Genomic DNA, 24156 nt, shown 5'->3' with positions numbered 1-24156 from the left:
CAAGAACATATCGTCTTCTCAATTTAATGTGCTAAGGAAAATTAAGTACTTGTGTGGAATTCCTTAAATAGGAGTTAAGACTTTGGACATGTTTCTGTAGATAGCTGTCTACATATTTTGCTAAATTGGCTGATACAGAGTCAATACCAGAAATGATTGGCCTTCCTGGGGGATTGACCAAGCATTTGTGGATTTTTGGAAGGAAATAAAAAAAATCGGAATTCTTGGAAATTTGGGTGTTAAAAATTGGAATTCTTTTTCATTTAGTATCCCTAATTTTTTACCTTCCGTCAATTTTATTCAAAGTTCTGAAAATCTTTCAGTTGGATCAGACTCTAATTTTTTTGTATGTCTTAGTGTCATTCAGTAGCCTATATGCCTCAGTTAGATAGTTTTTGGTATCCATCAGGACAATTCCCCCACCCTTATCCACAGGTTTTATAGTTATCTGTGTTTTTCTGTAGATCACTAATGATTGTATTATCTTTATTGCTCATATTATATTTTTTGCGTTTAGGGGGATTGCATTTCTGAATATCTTTCAATACTAATTTCTCAAATGTTTCCAAGTAATTGCCATTGGCATGGATTGGATTAAATTTGGATTTGAGTTTAAGATCTGTGTGTTGGATATTGTCAACTATTGGAGATTTTACATTTAACTGTCTTTCTACAGGATTTTTTTTAGAAAAAATCTTTTTAAAGTTAGGTTTCTTAAGAATTTTTTAACGTGAATATGGGTATTAAATTTGAAAAGACAAAAAATAACTTATTGGATCCTGGCAAACCGCAACTGACCCCCTCAAGTCAGACGTACATAGAAATTCAAAACAGAAAAAAGCGGAGCACAGGAAAAGCACTTTAAAGCATTTATTTAAATAAGCAGCACATAAAAGGAAATAAAACAATACTTCCAAGTACAGGACAAACGGTATGACGCGTTTCGGCCTAAGCCGTCATCAGATACCTAAATATTCACTAGTACTTTAGCCTTTTATAGGCATCTGTTATACTGATTAGGAGCACCTGTAAGTCATTGAAGAAAAACTCACATATATGGTAATACAGGCCCATCCTTAGTTATTTAACCTTTCTTGGTCCTTGTTTGTAGGTTTATGTAAAGCCAATACCAGAAGATCCTATATTTTTATATTAATATCTTTATAAGACCTATGCTTAAACTGAAACCCACATTTACAGTGTGTGTGTTACTATCATTCATTGCACTATTTCAATAGCCCAAGATATGTACTGAAATCATATATCTTAAATATATATCCAGAATCATAATATGTATAGCATCACACAATATAATTATTAGTGGACATGTAAGCTAGATATATTGTGCATTTACAGAACCCAAACCAGGGATAAATAATAGGAACAAAAAAGGGGAGATCTATATACATAAACTGAGTTAAATATTATTTCCACACATTGATTATATTTGCCTCTGTGTTAAAACCTTGGGGCAGTCTAGTATTCAGGATAAAAATCCAAGAAAATTCTCTCCTAGACAAGTCTATCCAAATTACCACCCCTCTCTGGACTCCTGACCTTTTCTATTACCAACCATTTAAATGTGTTTACAAGGCCGCCATGCTTCTCTATAAAATGTTCAGCAAGAGCAGAACAGGGAATTGAGGATGAAATGTCATTCAAATGTTCCCTTATTCTTACTCTGGCCTCCCTAGTGGTCATACCTACATATTGCATGTGACATGCAACACATTGTACCAGGTAGACCGCAAACTTGGACCTGCAGTTAGTGTAACTTGTCACATCATACACTTTTTGCGTTACGCATTATTGGAACTGCTTAACTACCCATGCATGGCTTTGCATGTATGTAATCCACATTTATAGTGGCCTGTGCTAGTTAGCCAATGACTTCTGCCTCTGGCCTTCTCTGTGATCATACTGGGTGAAAGATAATTCCCTAGATTACGATTTCTTTTGGGAACAAAATGGCAACCTTATTTTATCACATCATACAGGTCATAAAATGGGTAAATGTTTTTAATTTGTTCGTATTTACTTGAGAAAGTAGTAACAAATGTTAACTTCTCTATCATGTTTTCTTTTGTTTTTGGATTCTTCTGACAATAAATCCTTTCTGTCTATTTCTAGAACTTGGCTAAAGGCATTGTCTATTGTTGTGTGAGTGTAACCCCTCTGTAAAAATCTGTCCCTGAGCCTATGACTTTCCTCCAAAAAGTTACTCTGTTCAGAGCAATTTCTTTTTAGTCTTATGAATTCGCCCTTGATAATCCCAAAACCAGTATGCTTGGGATGTGCGCTTTTGGCATTCAAAATTGTATTTGATTGAAGTGGCTTGCGATATAGCTCACTATCTATTTTGCTCTTTTCCAAGTTGCCCTTAAAGGGACACTGAACCCAAAAAAATTCTTTTGTGATTCAGATAGAGCATGCAATTTTAAGCAACTTTCTAATTTACTCCTATTATCAATGTTTCTTCGTTCTCTTGCTATCTTTATATAAAAAAGAAGGCATCTAAGCTTTTTTTTCTTGGTTCAGAACTCTGGACAGCAGTTTTGGATTGGTGGATGAATTTATCCACCAATCAGCAAGGACAACCTAGGTAGTTCACCAAAAATGGTCTGGCATCTAAACTTACATTCTTGCATTTCAAATAAAGATTCAAAGAGAATGAAGAAAATTTGATAATAGGAGAAAATTAGAAAGTTGCTTAAAATTTCATTCTCTATCTGAATCACAAAAGAAATTTTTTTAGTTCAGTGTCCCTTTAAGCCACACATCCAAATATGCTATTTTATTGGGATTAAACACATGGGTGAATTGCAAACTGACTGTGTTATCATTGAGGTAATATACAAAATCCTCCACTTGTGAGGCCGAACCTTTCCATACAAAGACTAAATCGTCTATGTATCTTCTGTAAAAATGGATACAGTTTTTGTATTGATTCCTATCTCCATAGACGTGGGACAGCTCCCACCAACCCATAAAAAGGTTGGCTTAGGATGGGGTGAATTTAGCCCCCATTGCTGTCCCACGCTTCTGGAGATAGTACTCCCTATTAAACAGAAAATAATTGTGATTAAGAAGGAAGGTGGTAACCCTTATCACATAGTCTTTAAAATTATCCTCAAAATTAGCAAGCCTATCAAGGAAGAAACGAATAGCTAATATTCCTTGGTCATGCGGGATTGCAGAATACAATCCCACAACATCCACTGTCAGCCAAGAAAATTCCTCACACCAGATCTCTTCATCCAACAAGCGTAGTAGATGTTTGGTATCACGTATGTAACTTGGAATTAGGTATTGGTTGTAACAATGAATCAACCCATGCTGATAATTTTTCCAAGAGGGACCCTATTCCCAAGACTATTGGTCTACCTTTGATGTCCTCCAGGGACTTGTGTATCTTGGGAAGATGGTGAAAAATGGGAACAGGTTCCGTAACGCTTAAAAATTCAAAGGTGGGTTCATCAATATAACCCTCCTCCCTACCATCATCCAAAATATGACACACAAGTCCCTGGAAAACACCAGTAGGATTAGCAGACAATCTACAATAAACCTCTAGTTGTCGTTTAGCCTCCTTTTTAAATATTCACTCTTACACATCACCACAATATTCCCTCCCTTATCTGCTTGTCTGTAAACAACTTGTTCTCTCTCTCTTTTAGAGGTTTTCAAGGCTTCTCGCTGCTTGAAGGAAAGGTTAGATTGTATTTTTTGAGTGGACAGATGACTGTAAATTTCTGAGGCCTGTCTCAACTCGGTGATGAAATGCCTCCAAAACATTTCCTCTTGACTTAGTAGGGTAGAAAACAGATTGGGGTTAAAGCTCACACCACCCCTTGTCAATCCAAAATTATCTTTATAAGTTTCTAATTCCAAAAGAGACATGTAGTCTTTTGCTTCATCAGAAATAACATCACACTGTGTACCCAGACTTAATGGCGAAAAATGTTGTATTTCTTCTACATAGACATTTTTCTTTGGCAGCAAAATATTTTTTCAAAGTTAATTTACGCACAAAACAATTGAGATCGATAGCGGTGTCTAAAAGATTAAAGTTTGCACTAGGTACAAACCCCAGCCCTAAGCTTAGTACTTCCAACTCTTCTTTTTTCAAAGTTTTCTGTTGTTAAATTAACTACTACTAAATTTTGTATTTGTTCTTTATTTTTGCTGCCCTCAGACCAAATATCTTTTTGCCTGGGCGTTTACCTCTCCTTTTCTTCTATAAGATACGACGAGTCCACGGATTCATCCTTTACTTGTGGGATATTATTCTCCTGCTAACAGGAAGTGGCAAAGAGCACCACAGCAGAGCTGTCTATATAGCTCCTCCCTTGACTCCACCCCCAAGTCATTCTCTTTGCCTACTCTAAGTACTAGGAAGGGTAAAGTGAAAGAGGTGATAACATGTTCGTTTTTATTTTCTTCAACAAGAGTTTTTTTTTATTTTAAATGGTACCGGTGTGTACTATTTTCCCTCAGGCAGCAGATGGATGAAGACTTCTGCCTGGAGGCTGATCATCTTAGCAGTTGTTACTAAGATCCAGTGCAGTTCTCACAGAATGGCTGAGAAGTACTTGAGAAATTTCAGTGTGAGGAACGTTTTTCATGCTATAAGCAGTGAGGTATGTTCGGCCATTTTTTTTATGGAGAGAATGTTCTTTCAGAATTGGCTGACAGTATCCCCATGAGGGAGAGGGTAAGCAGTAATCCTAAAGTATAAAGAGGGGTATTACTGAGCTTGCATATATGGGCTATATAAAAATGGTTGACACTGATGTTTGTGGGCAAACGTTTACATGTTTGGGAGTGCAGTTAACGTTTTTAAAGAGACCTTTTTATGCTTTATTTAAGAAGGGTACACATGGCTTCATTTCTGGGTTTATAAACCCACATGGCTAGGTTTTTAGACCGCTCTGGTGTAGTTAATTTGGGCTGTGAGGCATAGAGTGAGATGGACGGGGCCTATTTTCGCGCCTCAGTTGCGCAGTTGTTTTTCTCAAGCAAGCAGCAAGCTCCAGATCCGGTGGGCCTTTGTGAGCTGTATTGGGCCAAAATGAAGGTTTAACCCGGTATTACAGACCCCCTGAGGGCAGGTAGGCGCCACAGCAAAGCTGTGGCGAGTTGCAGGGGGTGCTTTTTATTGAAATAAACGTTTTGTATTTTTCTGTTTTTTCCTGTAAGGGTTAAGTATTCCTTTCCTTGTGGGGCAAACTTAGCTGCAGAATTGGGATGCTTCTACCATAAAATTGGGACAATTTGATTGTTTTTAAGCAGTTTTGGAAACATTGTATGCTTTTTTTTTCTCTTAAAGGCGCAGTACCGTTTTTTTAAGATTATTTTTTCACTAAATAAAGTGTTTTTAAGCCTGTTTGTGGTCATTACTAGCCTGTTTAACATGTCTGACATTGAGGAAAGCCAATGTTCCATGTGTTTAGAAGCCATTGTGGAACCCTCACTTAAAATGTGTCCATGTACTGAAAGGGCCTTACATTGCAAAGAACATATTTTAGCTGATAAAAGTATGTCGCAGGATGATTCTCAATCAGAAGAGAATCAGGTTTTGCCATCTACTTCTCCCCAAGTGTCGCAACCTTTAATGCCCGCACAAGCGACGCCAAGTACCTCTAGTGCATCTAATTCTTTCACCCTGCAAGATATGGCCGCAGTTATGTCTACTACCCTCACAGAGGTATTGTCTAAACTGCCTGGTTTGCAGGGTAAGTGCAGTAGGTCCGGTATGAGAGTAAATGCTGAGCCCTCTGACTCTTTATTAGCCATCTCCGATGTACCCTCACAATGCTCTGAATTGGGGGTAGGGGAATTGCTGTCTGAGGGAGAGCTTTCTGATTCAGGAAAGATGTTCCCTCAAACAGACTCGGATATGACGGCTTTAAGTTTAAGCTTGAACACCTCCACTTGTTACTCTGGGAGGTTTTAGCGACTCTGGATGACTGTGACCCTATTGCAATTCCTCCATAGAAATTGTGTAAAATGGATAGATATCTAGTGGTTCCTTCTTACACTGTTTTTTCCGGTCCCTAAGAGGATTTCGGACATTGTTACTAAGGAATGGGATAGACTAGGCATTCCGTTCTCTTCCCCTCCTACTTTTAAGAAAATGTTTCCCATATCTGACACCATTCGGGATTCGTGGCAGATGGTCCCTAAGGTGGAGGGAGCTGTTTCTACCCTAGCTAAGCGTACAACTATACCTATTGAGGACAGTTGTGCTTTCAAAGATCCTATGGATTAGAGGGTCTTCTAAAGTAAATATTTATTCATCAGGGTTTTCTTCTGCAACCTGTAGCGTGCATTGCTCCTGTAACTACTGCAGCTGCTTTTTGGTTCTAGGCTCTTGAGGAGGCTCTTAAGGTTGAGACCCCATTGGGTGAGATTTTAGATGGAATTAAGGCTCTCAAGCTAGCTAATTCTTTTATTACAGATGCCGCTTTTCAACTGGCTAAATTAGCGGCAAAGAATTCAGGTTTTGCCATTTTGGCGCGTAGAGCGTTATGGCTTAAGTCCTGGTCTGCTGATGTGTCATCAAAATCTAAGCTATTAGCTATTCCTTTCAAGGGTAAGACCCTATTCGGGCCTGAACTGAAGGAGATCATTTCCGACATCGCTGGAGGAAAAGGCCATGCCCTTCCTCAGGATGAGACAAATAGAATGAGGACCAAAGAGAATAATTTTCGTTCCTTTCGAAACTTCAAGGGTGGTCGCGCTACCTCCTCCCCTGCCACAAAGCAGGAGGGGAATTTTTCTCAATCCAAGTCTGTCTGGAGACCTAACCAGACCTGGAATAAAGGTAAACAGGCCAAGAAGCCCGCTGCTGCTACCAAGACAGCATGAAGGGGCAGCCCCCGATCCGGGACCAGATCTAGTAGGGGGCAGACTTTCTCTCCGCTCAGGCTTGGGCAAGAGACGTTCAGGATTCCTGGGCATTAGAAATTGTTGCCCAGGGGTATCTTCTAGAATTCAAAGATTCTCCTCCAAAGGGGAGATTTCATCTTTCACGGTTGTCTGTAAACCAGACAAAAAGAGAGGCGTTCTTACGCTGTTTGGAAGACCTATATACTATGAGTGTAATCTGCCCAGTTCCAAAAGCAGAACAGGGGCAGGGGTTTCACTCCAATCTGTTCGTGGTTCCCAAAAAAGAGGGAACCTTCAGACCGATTTTAGATCTCAAGATCCTAAACAAATTTCTCCTTCAAGATGGAGACCATTTTTTTTTACCATATTTTACCAATGATCCAGGAGGGTCAATATATGACCACCGTGGATTTGAAGGATGCATATCTTCACATTCCTATCCACAAAGATCATCACCAGTTCCTCAGGTTCGCCTTCCTGGACAAGCATTACCAGTTTTTGGCTCTTCCCTTCGGGTTGGCCACAGCTCCCAGAATTTTTACAAAAGTGCTAGGGTCCCTTTTGGCGGTTCTAAGGCCGCGGGGCATAGCAGTGGCGCCTTATCTGGACGATATCTTAATTCAGGCGTCCACTTACCATCTAGCCAAATCTCACATGGACATCGTGCTAGCTTTTCTAATAACTCTTCTTTACGTTCACCTTCCACCCGTGAGATAACTTATCCCTCTCACAAGAGTTCCATTCCTGGGAACTCTGATAGATTCGGTAAACATGAAAATTTTTCTGACGGAGGTCAGAAAATCAAAGATCTTAACCACCTGCCGAGCACTTCATTCCATTCCTCGGCCGTCAGTGGCTCAGTGTATGGAGGTAATTGGACTAATGGTAGCAGCAATGGACATAGTTCCGTTTGCTCGCTTGCATCTCAGACCACTGCAACTATGCATGCTCAGACAGTGGAATGGGGATTATGCAAATTTATCTCTTCAGATAAATCTGGATCAAGAGACCAGAGACTCTCTTCTTTGGTGGTTGTCACAGGATCATCTGTCCCAGGGAATGCGTTTCCGCAGGCCAGCATGGGTCATAGTGACGACGGACGCCAGCCTATTGGGTTGGGGTGCAGTCTGGAATTCCCTGAAAGCACAGGGTGTGTGGGCTCAGGAGGAGGCTCTCTTTCCAATAAATATTCTAGAACTGAGAGCGATATTCAACGCGCTTCAGGCGTGGCCTCAGCTGGCTTCGGCCAGATTCATAAGATTCCAGTCGGACAATATCGCGACTGTAGCATATATCAATCATCAGGGGGGAACAAAGAGTTCTCTAGCGATGATAGAGGTTACCAAAATAATTTGATGGGCAGAGACTCACTCTTGCCATCTGTCAGCAATCTATATCCCAGGAGTGGAGAACTGGGAAGCGGATTTTCTAAGTCGTCAGACTTTTCATCCGGGGGAGTGGGAGCTCCATCCGAAGGTGTTTGCACAATTGATTCATCAATGGGGCACACCAGAATTGGATCTGATGGCATCTCGTCAGAATGCCAAACTTCCTTATTACGGGTCCAGATCAAGGGATCCCCAAGCAGTACTGATAGATGCTCTAGCAGTACCTTTGGTCGTTAAACCTGGCTTATGTGTTTCCACCATTTCCTCTCCTTCCTCGTCTGATTGCCAGAATCAAACAGGAGAGGGTTTCAGTGATTTTGATAGCACCTGCGTGGCCACGCAGGACTTGGTATGCAGACCTGGTGGTAATGTCATCTCTACCACCGTGGACACTGCCATTGAGACAGGACCTTCTCATTCAAGGTCCGTTCCAGCATCCAAATCTAGTTTCTCTGTGGCTGACTGCCTGGAAATTGAACGCTTGATTTTTATCTAAGCGGGGATTCTCTGAGTCGGTCATAGATGCCTTGATTCAGGCTCGAAAGCTTGTCGCTAGGAAAATTTACATTAAGATATGGCGTAAATATCTTTATTGGTGTGAATCCAAAGGCTACTCATGGAGTAAGATCAGGATTTCTAGGATTTTTTCCTTTCTCCAAGAAGGATTGGAGAAGGGTTTATCAGCTAGTTCCCTAAACGGACAGATATCTGCCTTATCAATTTTACTGCACAAGCGTCTGGCAAATGTTCCAGACGTTCAGTCGTTTTGTCAGGTTTTAGTTAGAATCAAGCCTGTGTTTAAACCTGTTGCTCCGCCATTGAGTTTGAATTTAGTTCTTCAAGGGGTTCCGTTTGAACCTATGCCTTCCATAGATATTAAGCTTCTATCTTGGAAAGTTCTGTTTTTAGTTGCTATCTCTTCGGCTTGAAGAGTTTCTGAACTATCTGCATTGCAATGCGACTCGCCTTATCTTGTTTTCCATTCCGATAAGGTGGTTTTGCGTACCAAACCTGGATTCCTTCCTAAGGTTGTTACGAATAAGAATATTAATCAGGAAATTGTTGTTTCTTCTGTGTCCTAACCCTTCTTCTAAGAAGGAGCGTCTGTTACACAACTTGGACGTGGTTCGTGCTTTGAAGTTTTACTTGCAAGCGACCAAAGATTTCCGTCAAACATCTGTTTGTTTATTCTGGAAAACGTAGAGGTCAAAAAGCTACGGCTACCTCCTTTTTTTTTTTTCTTTTTGGCTGAAAAGCATCATCCGGTTGGCATACGAGACTGCTGGACAGCAGCCTCCTGAAAGGATTACATCCCACTCTACTAGAGCGGTGGCTTCCACATGGGCTTTTAAAAACGATGCTTCTGTTGAACAGATTTGTAAGGCTGCGATTTGGTCTTCCCTTCATACCTTTTCCAAATTTTACAAATTTGATACTTTTGCTTCTACGGAGGCTATTTTTGGGAGAAAAGTTCTTCAAGCAGTGGTGCCTTCTGTTTAGGCATCTGTCTTGTCCCTCACGTTCATCCTTGTCCTGTAGCTTTTGGTATTGTATCCCACAAGTAAAGGATGAATCCGTGGACTCGTCGTATCTTATAGAAGAAAAGTAAATTTATGCTTACCTGATAAATTGATTTCTTCTATGATACGACGAGTCCACGGCCCGCCCTGTCATTTTAAGACCGATTATATTTTTTGATTTAAAACTTGTCACCTCTGCACCTTAAGTTTCTCCTTTTTCTTCCTATACCTTCGGTAATCAGCACAAATGACTTCTCCACAAACATCATCTTCAAGTTAGCAAGTGTTGTAAACAACTGCCTCCCAAAAATACACAATACCTCTGTTTACTAATAGGATAACATCTGCAAGTCAGAAAAAAGTTGATCAAGCGCTTGCAAGAGCAACATAGTCTTCTACAATCAATTGCCCAGTCAGATTCTTCTTATAGGGAAGCATTGGCCCATTACACTAAATCACCAGCTCAATTGGAGATTTAAAGCAATGCTTAAATTTTTTTATAATATATTGCAGCAGTTGAAAATCACATTGCAAATTATCTGCAGAGAATCCTCCCCCCCTTTTTGCTCTTGGTCTAACATCACATAAGATAATAAAAAGTTGCATTGCTCCCATGAACGTCTTTCTTTCAGGAGTCACAGCTTTGCAGAAAACCTAGGGGACATGGTTGAACAATCAATGCACTGCAATTTTTTTGCTGGTCTGTATTTCACTGTTCTATTTTAACAGCACGTTTGTCTGGCTGCACTGTTAAGGAAAAGTTACACATTGCAACCAGAGTACAGTGCTGTTTGACAAGAACAGTTTGAGGAGCAGCACAGCAAAGTGAAAGCACTAACAGTTCCTGCATGTTTCCTGTTCTTTCTGTCAACATGCTGCATTTTCTACGATGACCTCTCAGAGTTGCCACCTCGGCCATGTTTTCCTGGAAGCTTATGAGTTTACGCATGCTGTATGGTGTGCAGGGAGGAACATGTATTGTGGTGTTCATTAGCACTATTCATGTGATGGCCAGAGGGACAATACATGTTCCACCCTCCTCACCCTGCAGCATGCGTAACTCATAAGTGTCCACGAAAACATGGCCGAGGTGGCAACCCTACTCTCAGATCACAGCTGGTTCTGCTTAGGGGACTGGCTAAAGGTTTCCTACAGTTCACGTGTTCTTAACATATCTGGACCTTCATTTTGTAACAGAAGTTTAAAAAGCAAATTTTAGTTTATTTACTGAAAAAGCTGTACTTCTATTTACCTATGTACGTTTATTTGAAGCATAATAGTTATACACACTACATTTTATTTCTCCTACATTGTGTCCGGTCCACGGCTTCATCCTTACTTGTGGGAATGTTCTCTTCCCCTACAGGAAATGGCAAAGGGAGCACACGGCAAAAGCTGTCCATATAGTCCCCCCTCTGGCTCCGCCCCCCAGTCATTCTCTTTGCCTGCTCTGAACAAGTAGCATCTCCACGGGGATGGTAAAGAGTATGTGGTGTTAGTTGTAGTTTTATTTCTTCTATCAAGAGTTTGTTATTTTAAAATAGTGCTGGTTTGTACTATTTACTCTACAACAGAAAGTGATGAAGAGTTCTGTTAAAAGAGGAGTATGATTTTAGCAACAGTAACTAAAATCCATTGCTGTTCCCACGCAGGACTGTTGAAACCAGAGAACTTCAGTTGGGGGGAACAGTTTGCAGACTTTTCTGCTCCAGGTATGACTAGCCTCTTTTCTAACAAGACATAGTAATGCTAGAAGACTGTCATTTTCCCTCATGGGATCGGTAATCCATTTTCTTAGACTCAAAACAGAATGAAGGCTTATAAATGGGCTCTATACTGGTTTGACACTATTGTGGGCTAAATCGATTGATTTATATAAAATTTATATGACTTTTGGAGTGTTTTGTGACTTTGAAACACTTTTGGGAACGTTTTTATTTCGCCTGGCAGTTGTTTAGACACCTAATCTAGTCAGGAAGGCCCCTTCACTCTGGTATGCAGAGGGAGGAGGCCTCATTTTCGCGCCTCAGTTGCGCAGTTACTTTTGGAAGCAGTGCATGCAGCTTCATGTGAGAGGGTCCTGTGGCCATAAAAACGATTTCAAGAAAGCTTATTTCTGTGGTAAATAACCCCCAAGGAAGGTAAAAGCTGCAGCAAAGGCTGTGGCAGGGACTGTAGTGGGTTAAACTGGTAAATTGAACAATTGGCTCCGGTTTGCTCATTTAAGGGGTTAGAGACTTGAAATTTGGTGTGCAATACTTTCAAAGCATTAAGACACTAGGGTGCAAATTTTGTAAAGATCGGATATTTCCTTCATAGTTTTTCAAACATTCAGAAATAAAGTGTGTTCTTTTTATTATTTAAAGAGACAGTAACGGTTTTATTGCATTAATAGCCTGCTAAAGTCTGTCTAACATGTCTATACCTTCAGATAACATATGTTCTGTGTGTATGGAGGCCAAGGTGGTTCCCCCTTTAAATGTATGTTCAAATTGTGCCATGGCGTCCAAACAAAGTAAGGACAGTACTGTCACATTTAATAAGGTTGCCCAAGATGATTCTTCAAATAAAGGTCGTGGGGATAGTTCATCCTCCTCTCCTTCTGTGTCAACACCAGTTTTGCCCGCGCAGGCGACACCTAGTACATCTAGCGCGCCAATGCTTGTTACTATGCAGCAATTAACTGCAGTAATGGATAATTCTATAGCAAATCTTTTATTCAAACTGCCAGCATTTCCCAGAAAGCGTGATTGCTCAGTTTTAAATACAGAGGATGAGCAAGTGGGCGCTGACGATAATTTATCTGTTATACCCTCACACCAGTCTGAATTGGCAGTGAGGGAGGGTCTGTCTGAGGGAGAAATTTCTGATTCAGCAGGCAGAACCTGATATCGTGGCATTTAAATTTAAGTTAGAACATCTCCGCGCCCTGCTTAAGGAGGTGCTAACTACTCTTGATGATTGTGACTCTTTGGTGATTTCAGAGAAATTGAGCAAAATGGACAAATTCCTAGAGGTCCCTGTGCACGCTGATGCCTTTCCGATACCCAAGAGGGTGGCGGACATAGTGACCAAGGAGTGGGAGAAGCCAGGTATACCTTTTTGTCCCACCTCCTATATTTTAAGAAAATGTTCCCCATTGTCGACCCCAGAAGGGACGCATGGCAAACAGTCCTTAAGGTTAAGGGGGCAGTTTCTACGTTGGCCAAGCGCACAACTATTCCCATTGAGGACAGTTGTGCTTTCAAAGATCCTATGGATAAAAAATTGGAAGGGTTGCTTAAAAAGATTTGTTCAGCAAGGTTTCCTTCTCCAACCAATTTCGTGCATTATTCCTGTCACCACGGCGGCGTCTCTTTGGTTCGAGGAACTAGAAAATTCGCTCCATAAAGAGACTCCATATGAGGAAGTCATGGACAGAATTCACGCACTAAAGTTGGCTAATTCCTTTATTTTAGATGCCGCTTTTCAATTGGCTAAATTAGCGGCGAAAATTTCAGGTTTTGCAATAGTGGCGCGCAGAGCGCTTTGGCTAAAATCTTGGTCGGCGGATGTGTCGTCCAAGACAAAACTGCTTAATATTCCTTTCAAAGGTAAGACCCTTTTTGGGCCAGAATTGAAGGAGATTATTTCAGACATCACTGGGGGAAAGGGCCATGCCCTCCCACAGGATAGGCCTTTCAAGGCTAAGAACAAATCTAATTTTCGTTCCTTTCGCAATTTCAGGAACGGACAGTCTCCTAACTCGGCAGCCTCTAGACAAGAGGGTAACGCTTCCCAGCCTAAACCAGCATGGAAACCAATGCAAGGCTGGAACAAGGGTAAACAGGCCAAGAAGCCTGCTGCTGCTACCAAGACCGCATGAAGGGGTAGCCCCCGATCTGGGACCGGATCTAGTAGGGGGCAGACTGTCTCTCTTTGCTCAGGCTTGGGCAAGAGATGTTCCGGATCCCTGGGCACTAGAAATAGTCTCTCAGGAGTATCTTCTAGAGTTCAAGGAACTCCCTCCAAGGGGAAGGTTCCACATGTCTCGCTTATCTTCAGACCAGATAAAGAGACAGGCATTCTTACATTGCGTAGGAGACCTATTAAATATGGGAGTGATACACTCAGTTCCAGTAGCGGAACAAGGTCTGGGTTTTTACTCAAACCTGTTTGTAGTTCCCAAAAAAGAGGGAACTTTCAGGCCAATTCTGGATTTAAAAATCTTAAACAAATTCCTCAGAATTCCATAATTCAAAATGGAAACCATTCGGATGATCTTACCAACAATCCAGGAAGGTCAATACATGACTACCGTGGACTTAAAGGATGCGTACCTACATATTCCTATCCACAATGATCACCATCAGTTCCTAAGGTTCGCCTTTCTGGAAAAACATTACCAGTTCGTGGCTCTTCCATTTGGTTTAGCCACCGCTCCCAGAATTTTCACAAAGGTGCTAGGGTCCCTTCTAGCGGTTCTAAGGCCGAGGGGCATTTCTGTAGCACCTTATCTAGACGACATTCTAATCCAAGCGTTGTCTCTTTCCAAAGCAAAGGCCCATACAGACATTGTTTTAGCTTTTCTCAGGTCTCACGGGTGGAAGGTGAACATAGAAAAAAGTTCCCTGTCCCCGTCCACAAGGGTTCCTTTTCTAGGAACAATAATAGATTCTGTAGAAATGAAGATTTTTCTGACAGGTCAGAAAGTTAAAGCTTCTAAACGCTTGTCAAGTTCTTTAATCTATTCCTCAGCCTTCCATAGCTCAGTGCATGGAGGTAATAGGTTTAATAGTTGCAGCAATGGACGTGGTTCCTTTTGCTCGAATTCATCTAAGACCATTACAACTGTGCATGCTCAAACAGTGGAATGGGGATTATGCAGACTTGTCTCCTCAGATTCAAGTAGACCAGTTAACCAGAGACTCACTCCGTTGGTGGTTGACTCAAGATCACCTGTCTCAGGGAATGAGTTTCCGCAGATCAGAGTGGGTCATTGTCACGACCGACGCCAGTCTTTTAGGCTGGGGGGAGGTCTGGGACTCCCTGAAAGCTCAGGATCTATGGTCTCGGGAAGAGTCTCTTCTCCCGATAAACATTTTGGAACTGAGAGCGATATTCAATGCGCTCCTGGCTTGGCCTCAACTAGCGAAGGCCAGATTCATAAGATTTGTCGGACAACATGACGACTGTAGCGTACATCAATCATCAGGGGGGAACAAAGAGTTCCTTGGCGATGAGAGTTGTATCCAAGATCATCAAATGGGCGGAGGATCACTCCTGCCACCTATCTGCAATTCACATCCCAGGAGTAGACAACTGGGAGGCGGATTATTTGAGTCGTCAGACTTTCCATCCGGGGAGTGGGAACTCCACCCGGAGGTCTTTGCCCAGTTAACTCAACTATGGGGCATTCCAGACATGGATCTGATGGCGTCTCGTCAGAACTCCAAGGTTCCTCGCTACGGGTCCAGATCCAGGGATCCCAAGGCGACACTAGTGGATGCCTTGATGGCGCCTTGGCGTTCAACCTAGCTTATGTGTTTCCACCGTTTCCTCTCCTTCCCAGGCCTGTAGCCAGGATCAAACAGGAGAAGGCCTCTGTGATTCTGATAGCTCCTGCATGGCCACGCAGGACTTGGTATGCAGACCTGGTGAATATGTCATCGGCTCCACCATGGAAGCTACCTTTGAGACAGGATCTTCTAGTACAAGGTCCATTCGAACATCCAAATCTAGTCTCTCTGCAACTGACTGCTTGGAAATTGAACGCTTGATTTTATCTAAGCGTGGGTTTTCAGATTCAGTTATAGATACTCTGGTCCAAGCCAGAAAACCTGTGACTAGGACAATTTACCATAAGATATGGAAAAAATATATCTGTTGTTGCGAATCCAAGGGATTCTCTTGGAGTAAAATTAAAATTCCTAGGATACTCTCCTTTCTCCAAGAGGGTTTGGATAAAGGTTTGTCAGCTAGTTCCTTAAAAGGACAGATATCTGCTCTGTCTGTTTTGTTGCACAAACGTCTGGCAGCAGTGCCAGATGTACAGGCATTTGTACAAGCCTTAGTCAGAATCAAGCCTGTCTACAGACCCATGACTCCTCCATGGAGTCTAAACTTAGTTCTTTCAGTTCTTCAAGGGGTTCTGTTTGAACCTTTACATTCCATAGATATTAAGTTACTATCTTGGAAAGTTGTGTTTTTGGTTGCTATTTCTTCTGCTAGAAGAGTTTCTGAATTGTCTGCTTTGCAGTGTACTTCACCCTATCTGGTATTCCATTCAGATAAGGTTTTGCGTACCAAACCTGGTTTTCTTCCAAAAGTGGTTTCCAACAGGAATATTAACCAGGAAATAGTTGTTCCTTCTCTGTGTCCGAATCCAGTTTCGAAGAAGGAACGTTTGTTACACAATTTAGATGTGGTCCGTGCTTTAAATTTCTATTTAGAAGCAACAAAGGATTTTAGACAGACTTCATCCTTGTTTGTCGTTTATTCTGGTAAGAGGAGAGGGCAGAAAGCTACTGCTACCTCTCTTTCTTTTTGGCTGAAAAGCATCATCCGATTGGCTTATGAGACTGCCGGACGGCAGCCTCCTGAACGAATTACAGCTCTACTAGAGCTGTGGCTTCCACTTGGGCCTTAAAGAACGAGGCTTCTGTTGATCAGATCTGTAAGGCAGCGACTTGGTCTTCTCTGCATACTTTTTCCAAATTTTACAAATTCGATACTTATGCTTCTTCGGAGGCTATTTTTGGGGGAGAGGTTTTGCAAGCCGTGGTGCCTTCCGTTTATGTAACCTGACTTGTTTCCTCCCTTCATCCGTGTCCTAAAGCTTTGGTATTGGTTCCCACAAGTAAGGATGAAGCCGTGGACCGGACACACCAATGTAGGAGAAAACAGAATTTATGTTTACCTGATAAATTTCTTTCTCCTACGGTGTGTCTGGTCCACAGCCCGCCCTGGCTTTTTAGTCAGGTTTCAAATTTTTTATTTCCGTACACTACAGTCACCACGGCACCCTATGGTTTCTTCTTTTTCTCCTAACCGTCGGTCGAATGACTGGGGGGCGGAGCCAGAGGGGGGACTATATGGACAGCTTTTGCTCTGTGCTCCCTTTGCCATTTCCTGTAGGGGAAGAGAATATTCCCACAAGTAAGGATGAAGCCGTGGACCGGACACACCATAGGAGAAAGAAATTTATCAGGTAAGCATAAATTCTGTTTTTCCCAATATAATAAAATGACTTTCAGTTTGTAAGAGTTCCTCACTCATTTTCTTAAATTTTTCCAAAAAAAACACCTTACTGAAATTTTTTTTTTTAATCTTTTTGTGACCTGAACACCAACTTAAAAAACATGTTAATAGCAGAAACCTACTACTAATTGACAATCAACCTAATCTGACTTTCGACTGCAGTTGTAATCACAATTTAGTTATTTAAGGGGCAATCTATCTGAAGCCAGTCATGATTAGAAAACCTTAAGACTTTCATAAGATCATCTCCACCAACACTGGTTTTATGGTATGGTGACAGAACTAGTTAAAATCACTTAGCTCATAAATCATTGTAGCAAAGACCGCTGTACTATCATCCAATTTAGTAGGTTGTCCATAGCAATTAATTATCTTCCTCATTGTGTTTTTTTTTTTTTGCTGTTTTCAGAGGGCACTCCACTCATATTTTGAGCCTGTAGTAGAACCTTTATCACAAGAAGGCGCTAAAGTTGAAGAAAGCGTCTTATCATTGGAACCAACGATGCCTGCAACCTCATCTGACACATGGCAAGTGCAAAGGAGTTATTAAAAATATAATATAAGTAGTGTAACATCTCTCTGCTGATTCATCACACACAAGCGCATACTTTAAATTATTGTATGACCCAGTAACTCTTTACATTGTAGGATTTAGTACACTAAAATATTTATTTTGGACATTCAGAATTTCATAATCTAGAGGTGTAAACGTATTTATTAGAGGGTGCAACTTTATTAGTGTGCCTAAAGAACAATGTATTTAACACCAGGAAAGGAGTTAAACGCCTATAGTCCTGGTCTGGTACCACAAGCCTAGCAGCTGCTGAGGAGGATACAGCCAAGGACTGGCAGAATCATATGACTATCCATATCCTATGCAAGAGCTGCAAGGCTTCCAGCTCTCAAATTGAGTTTTACCTTTGCAGGGGTTGAGCACTCTATTTTCCTGGGTTATTAATAAAAAAATGTGCTGTAACAAATTAGAGCATGCAATTTTTTCCAAAAAGTCTAATTTGTTGGTTGTATTTATACACTTGTCCTTTGTTAATCTCCAGCAGTTAACATGCATATAGCAAATGAAAGATTGTGATTAACACATTTCAATCTGGTAGTGACCATAATCTGATTTATTGTTTATCAGTTAAGTCAAAAATGTCCTTTAATATATCGTGCCAGTCCTGTTATATTATCATACTCCAAATTCTTGATGCATATAGACAACGTAATCTGTCAATTTTCACTTAATTAAATTCTGCAGCTAAAAGGACTTCATTAAACCTCAAATATTTTCTTCCTGAGTACCCCAAAAAGTTTTTTCTGATGTATTTCTGCATGTAATAATCGCATATGGGCAAAACACACCCACCTCCCATATTGGCTTGCATTAGGAAGCAGCATCATGAAACTGATACAAATACTCCCTGCTCGTTTTAAGGTTAATGCATAAGTATTTCTACACTAATAAAATGTATAACCCAGCAAACATATATGCTTGCTATAGCAATAATGCCCTTGTTGCATTTCCTGCAATCTCTTGCTTTGGAGCACAACAGGTTCCTTGCATGTCGACTATTAGCATCACTAAACCCTCTCTTCTACGGGATCAATCAAGATACATAGACATAGTTCAACCTATAGTGAAATTGCTAAACCTACAAATCACCACTTTGTTTTTTCTAAATAGTGCACTTTTGATTTTTGGAGTACAAAATCGGGAGATAAGAATTCAGTAAAGTATTTTGTGGTGATTCAGGAGCTAACAATTCTGAGCTTCAGTGGTATTAACGGTGGAATCACTTTTGGATTAGGATCAGTGGGAAACACAGTGCCAGCCTATTTTCAAAAATAGTTCACTCCTGAACACACGAGCTTGGTTGTGACTAATTTCCTCCAAAGTGTTGTGCAACGCTCCCTTGGGAACCACCACGTATTGCTGCTTCCGCAGACAAGATAATTGTGACTATATGCATATGTTATTTTTAATTTGCTTAATAGTCATGTGCTGTTTAAGAACTGCTGTGTTGCCACCCCTTAGGGGTACTGTAGATATTTTGAATGTGTGAACATTAAAAATAGTTTGCAAAGGGCACTAGTTTTAAAATATTGAATGTCCAAAACAAATATGAACACCAAATTTTAAAGGGCATTCTAAGGCAAAAATTAAATGCTCTAATTCTTTGCATTTTATATTTCTAATAGAATGTCTAATTAGAAATCAACAATGTCCAGCAGCACCTCTCAGGTAAAATGACATTTATTTCACAAGGTGGTCACCAACAAACAAAGCAACGTTTTGGAAAATTCACTCTTTAGTCATGCTTGATCAGTAACAGGAAATGCTACAATTTATACACCTGTATCAATAGTAACAACCAATCACAGGTACATAACTCTAGTTCTTCCTAGAATACAGGTGAGGAAACATGCTATATGTTAACATTTTTTTAATAACATATTAAAAATACTATGTATAATACATTATACAAAATACAGAAACCTAAATACATTGTGAGATATATAGATAGATATATAATATAATATAATATAATATAATATAATATAATATAATATAATATAATATAATATAATATAATATAATATAATATAATATAATATAATATAATATAATATAATATAATATAATATAATATAATATAATATAATATATAATATAATATATAATATAATATAATATATAATATAATATATAATATAATATAATATAATATAATATAATATAATATAATATAATATAATATAATATAATATAATATAATATAATATAATATAATATAATATAATATAATATAATATAATATAATATAATATAATATAATATAATATAATATAATATAATATAATATATACCCAACACGGATGGGGTCAGCAATAGAAGAGTTAGTTACCGCATCTGGCCAAAATGGGAAAAGCCCAGGTACCTTGTCAAGGTCTCCTTCAAAAACCTGGGTCCCTGAACAGCCACACAATGCAGTCTCACATTCAAACAACTGTGAAAAAATGGAGGGTGCACAGGCTTATGTAATCTCCCCAAACCTATACAAAACACGGGTGGGGTCAGCACTCTCAGGCTGGACCGGGTTCACATCCTGCAACCCTGGGTGCAAAACAGCACTCTCAGGAAGCTGCACTGTCACCAGAGTCACAGGCAGTTAACCCCAGACAGGGAAAATTACAAAAAAAATATACATTAATATAGCTCACAGAGAAAGTCCAGCCCAGGTACCTCTTTTCCCATTTGGCCAGATGCAGTAACTAACTCTTCCATTGCTGTTTTTTATCTTAGTTGAGAGCTTGTAAGCGAGTGCTGGACTTTCTCTTTGCGCTATATTAATGTATTATTTTTTTGTAATTTTCCCTGTTTGGGCCTTGCACCCAGGCCTGTCTGGGGTTAACTGCCTGTGACTCTGGTGACAGTGCAGCTTCCTGAGAGTGCTGTTTTGCACCCAGGGTTGTGCATGTTACAGGGTCATAGGATGTGTACCCAGTCTGGCCTGAGAATGCTGACCCCACCCGTGTTTTGTATATGTTTGGGGAGATTACATAAGCCTGTGCACCCTCCATTGTTTCACAATTGTTTGAATGTGAGCCTGCATTGCGTCCCTGTTTAGGGACCCTGGTTTTTGGAGAAGACCTTGACGAGGCACCTGGGATTTTCCCATTTGGCCAGATGCGGTAACTAACTCTTCCATTGCTGCCTTTTATCTTAGTTGAGAGCGTGTGAGTGAGTGCTGGACTTTCTCTGTGTGATATATATATATATATATATATATATATATATATATATATATATATATATATATATATATATATATATATATATATATATATATATATATATATATATATATATATATATATATATATATATATATATATATATATATATATATATATATATATATATATATATATATATATATGAGAGATATATAGACACACAGCGCTGTGATAAAGAAACACAGATCCAATTCCTTATTCATTCCTAAGGGTTGCATACTATCCATTTTATGAATCTAAAAGGCTTCTTCTTTTAAGGAGAGTCTCCCTATTACCTCCCCTACGTGGACAAGGTATACTATCTATGACATGAAATTGTTTTTTTTGAAATATGGACATAATATAAGCCAGTTACAAACATGGGCCTCTTTATTTTTACATCTAATGTTGCTTTTGTGTTCGTGGATCCTGTACGGGTGGTCTCTCCTATATAAATGACCCCACATGAACACTTTATCAAATATATGGTATATACAGTATCACAGGTAAAGAAGCCCCTAATTTTCAATTTTTTTTTGTCTGTCAGGGGATGAAAAAATTGCGAACCTCTAATCATAGAATTAGTTACCGCAATTAAGGCATGGGAAACTGCCATTATTCCTACATGTTAGATAACTGTTTACCCTTAAAGGGACACTGAACCCAATTTTTTTCTTTCGTGATTCAGATAGAGCATGCAATTTTAAGCAACTTTCTAATTTATTCCTATTATCAAATTTTCTTCATTCTCTTGGTATCTGTCAGGGTGCCAGGAATCAGACAGACAGACGAGAAATGCAAAAATAATCACACCTTTATTAATAGCAAAAAATAATTAAAAGTCCACAAGTCAAATAACTAGCCAGGAATCAAAACCAGAGCTGGTAGTCAGACGAGCCGAGTCAGGAGCCAAAGCGAATAGTCAGACGTGCCGGAATCAGGAACAAGCCAGGGATCAGGAACCAGGAGGGATGTCAGACAGCCAGGTAATACACAGAAGCTCTCACAAACAGGTCTGAGACAATGCACGGGCAAAGCATACCGAACAGAGGCCCTTTAAATAAGTGATGACATCACAATTCTGAGACTGCATCCTGTCTCACACGGATTATGTACACCACTCTGGCCATAAAAGGAAGTGCAGGAAATGAGGAGCATCACACAGTATGCACCAGAGTCGGCAAGAGAGGTGAGTAAAATTGCTGCCAGCAGCACATGGCAAACAAAGCAGGGAAAAAACCCTGGCAATATCTTTATTTGAAATGCAAAAATGTAAGTCACTCCTGTTGTGAAAAAAAATACCTTTTTAATCTTTACAGCAGCTCCAGTTTCCTCCGGTTGTCTGGGGGAATCAGTGTCTGATTCAACGCCATGATTGGAGGAAGCCGGATTCCTCATTTTAGACCCAGGAAGAGGCTTTGCAACGGGTGGAGGAAGCTGGAGCTGCTGTCAAGATTAAAAGGTATTTTTTTTTTTTCACAACAGGAATGTAATGTAAATTTTGATGCATTAAAGTGCCGCTGTTTTTAATCAAATTTTTTAAATACCGGGCACTTTAGCATCAAAATTTACATTCACTTTAAAAAATGGTTTAGGTATGGTCATAAACTACTCTAATTCCGGTTGACATGTTTGGGGAATAGACCAGTGCTTTCTCACTATATTTGTAATGACAAGTCTGATCGCCGGGGGAGAGGAAAGGTGTAAGATGGTGCTGCAGCGCAGAACAGTGTGTGCCGAAAAGGGTCAGAAAACTAATTGATAGCCAACTAATCGATAATGAAAATCGTTGACAATGATTTTCATTATGGATTTTATTGATTAGTTGTTTCAGCCCTTCTCTGCTGCAGCAATGCCCTACTGAGAGCTAACTGGTGATTGGTGGCTACACACATTTGTCTCTCGCCAGATGTGTTCAACTAACTCGTACTAGTGTATAGCTGACATTTTAACAAAGAAAAGCAAGAGAACAAAGCTGATTTGATGAGAAGAGCAAATTGGAAAGTTGTTATAATTGCATGCTCTCTCTAAATCTAAATGCGAAAAGTATTGGGCAGAGGGGGCAACCCTGTCGTGTACAGTTTGTAATGTTTAAGGCGTCTGACAAAATGTGGTTTACCTTCACTTTGGCAGTGGGGTTGTAATATAGGGCAACATTTTGGCTATAAAGTTGTTACTAATGTTCATCTGTTGTAATACAGTGCCGAGGAAGTCCTAATTCACCCTGTCAAAGGCCTTCTCGGCATCTGTGGATGCTGGTATCATAGGGATGTGATTGCTACGGGCATAGGAGATTAATTGCAATATTCTGAGAGTGTTATCTTTTGATTCTCTCCCTGGAACAAAGCACACCTGGTCTGGTGCAGCTAATTGAGGTAAGACTCTATTGAGTCTATCAGCTAAAATCTTGGAATACAACTTGACATCGACATTAAAGGGACAGTCTACAATAGAATTGTTTTTGTTTTAAAATATAGATAATCCCTTTATTACACCTTTGATGCTAAAAATAAATTGGAAAGTTGATTAAAATTACAAGTCCTATCTGAGTAATGAAAGTTTAATTTCGACTAGACTGTCCCTTTTTAAGCAGTGAAATGGGCCTAACATTTTCGGGGTTTGTAGGTGATTTATCTGGTTTAGGGAGAATTGTTATATATGCTTCAAGCATGCGTTTGGAAAAAAAAACCCTGCTTCATCTATAGTGTTAAATAATTGTGCAAGGTTGGGAATCAGTAGTGGGGCAAAGGTCTTATAGTACTTGGCTCCAAAGCCATCAGGACCTGGGCTTTTCCCTGTAGGGGTGTTTTTAATGGCTGAGATCTCTTCCGGGGTAATGGGATTGTCAACTGTGGTGGAATCATTTGTATCAAGATGTGGCAGGTTTGTTACAGAATTGAGTGAGTCTGAAGGATTAACGCTTTGTGTGGTTGTCTTGGTACTGTCTGTTGGGTGTTAGAGGTTAGAGAGATTCATAATATTGTCTATATATTTCTGCAATGGCAAAGCTTTCTATTTAAATGTTTCCTTTTTTATCACTGAGTGAATATAGGATTTCAGGGGTTTGTGGTGTAGGGATCTGGCTAGTAAACGTACAGCCTTTGTTGCCATGGGAGTAATAGTATTGTTTGAGTGCTATTGCCTGTTTTTGTTGCTCTTGTTGTGAGAAGCCTCTCAGATTGGTTTGAGCCTGTGTCACCAAGTTAATAAAATCTGGGTCATCTGGATGTTTTAGTAATCTTTCTGAATTAGTGAGTGTTTGGAGCAAGTCGTTCTATTTTTCCCTGTGTATGTATGTATGTATGTATACGCCACTGGAATGGGACAAGGAGTGTCTGGCC

General features: G+C 40.1%; 1 protein-coding gene across 1 annotated transcript in view; it reads left to right on the top strand.

The window, feature by feature from the left end:
* The window catches only part of TDP2 (tyrosyl-DNA phosphodiesterase 2), a 194408-nt gene that overhangs the window by 28773 nt on the left and 141479 nt on the right, over window positions 1-24156 (top strand). Inside the window, exon 2 of the mRNA XM_053714804.1 lies at window positions 17448-17566. Coding sequence (XP_053570779.1) covers window positions 17448-17566 — 119 coding nt within the window. The remainder of the gene's footprint in view (window positions 1-17447; window positions 17567-24156) is intronic.

The sequence above is a fragment of the Bombina bombina genome, chromosome 5, assembly GCF_027579735.1.
Source record: "Bombina bombina isolate aBomBom1 chromosome 5, aBomBom1.pri, whole genome shotgun sequence".
Taxonomy (NCBI): domain Eukaryota; kingdom Metazoa; phylum Chordata; class Amphibia; order Anura; family Bombinatoridae; genus Bombina; species Bombina bombina.
Note: the sequence above shows the minus strand (reverse complement) of the source record. Positions and strands in the feature narration are given on the sequence as shown.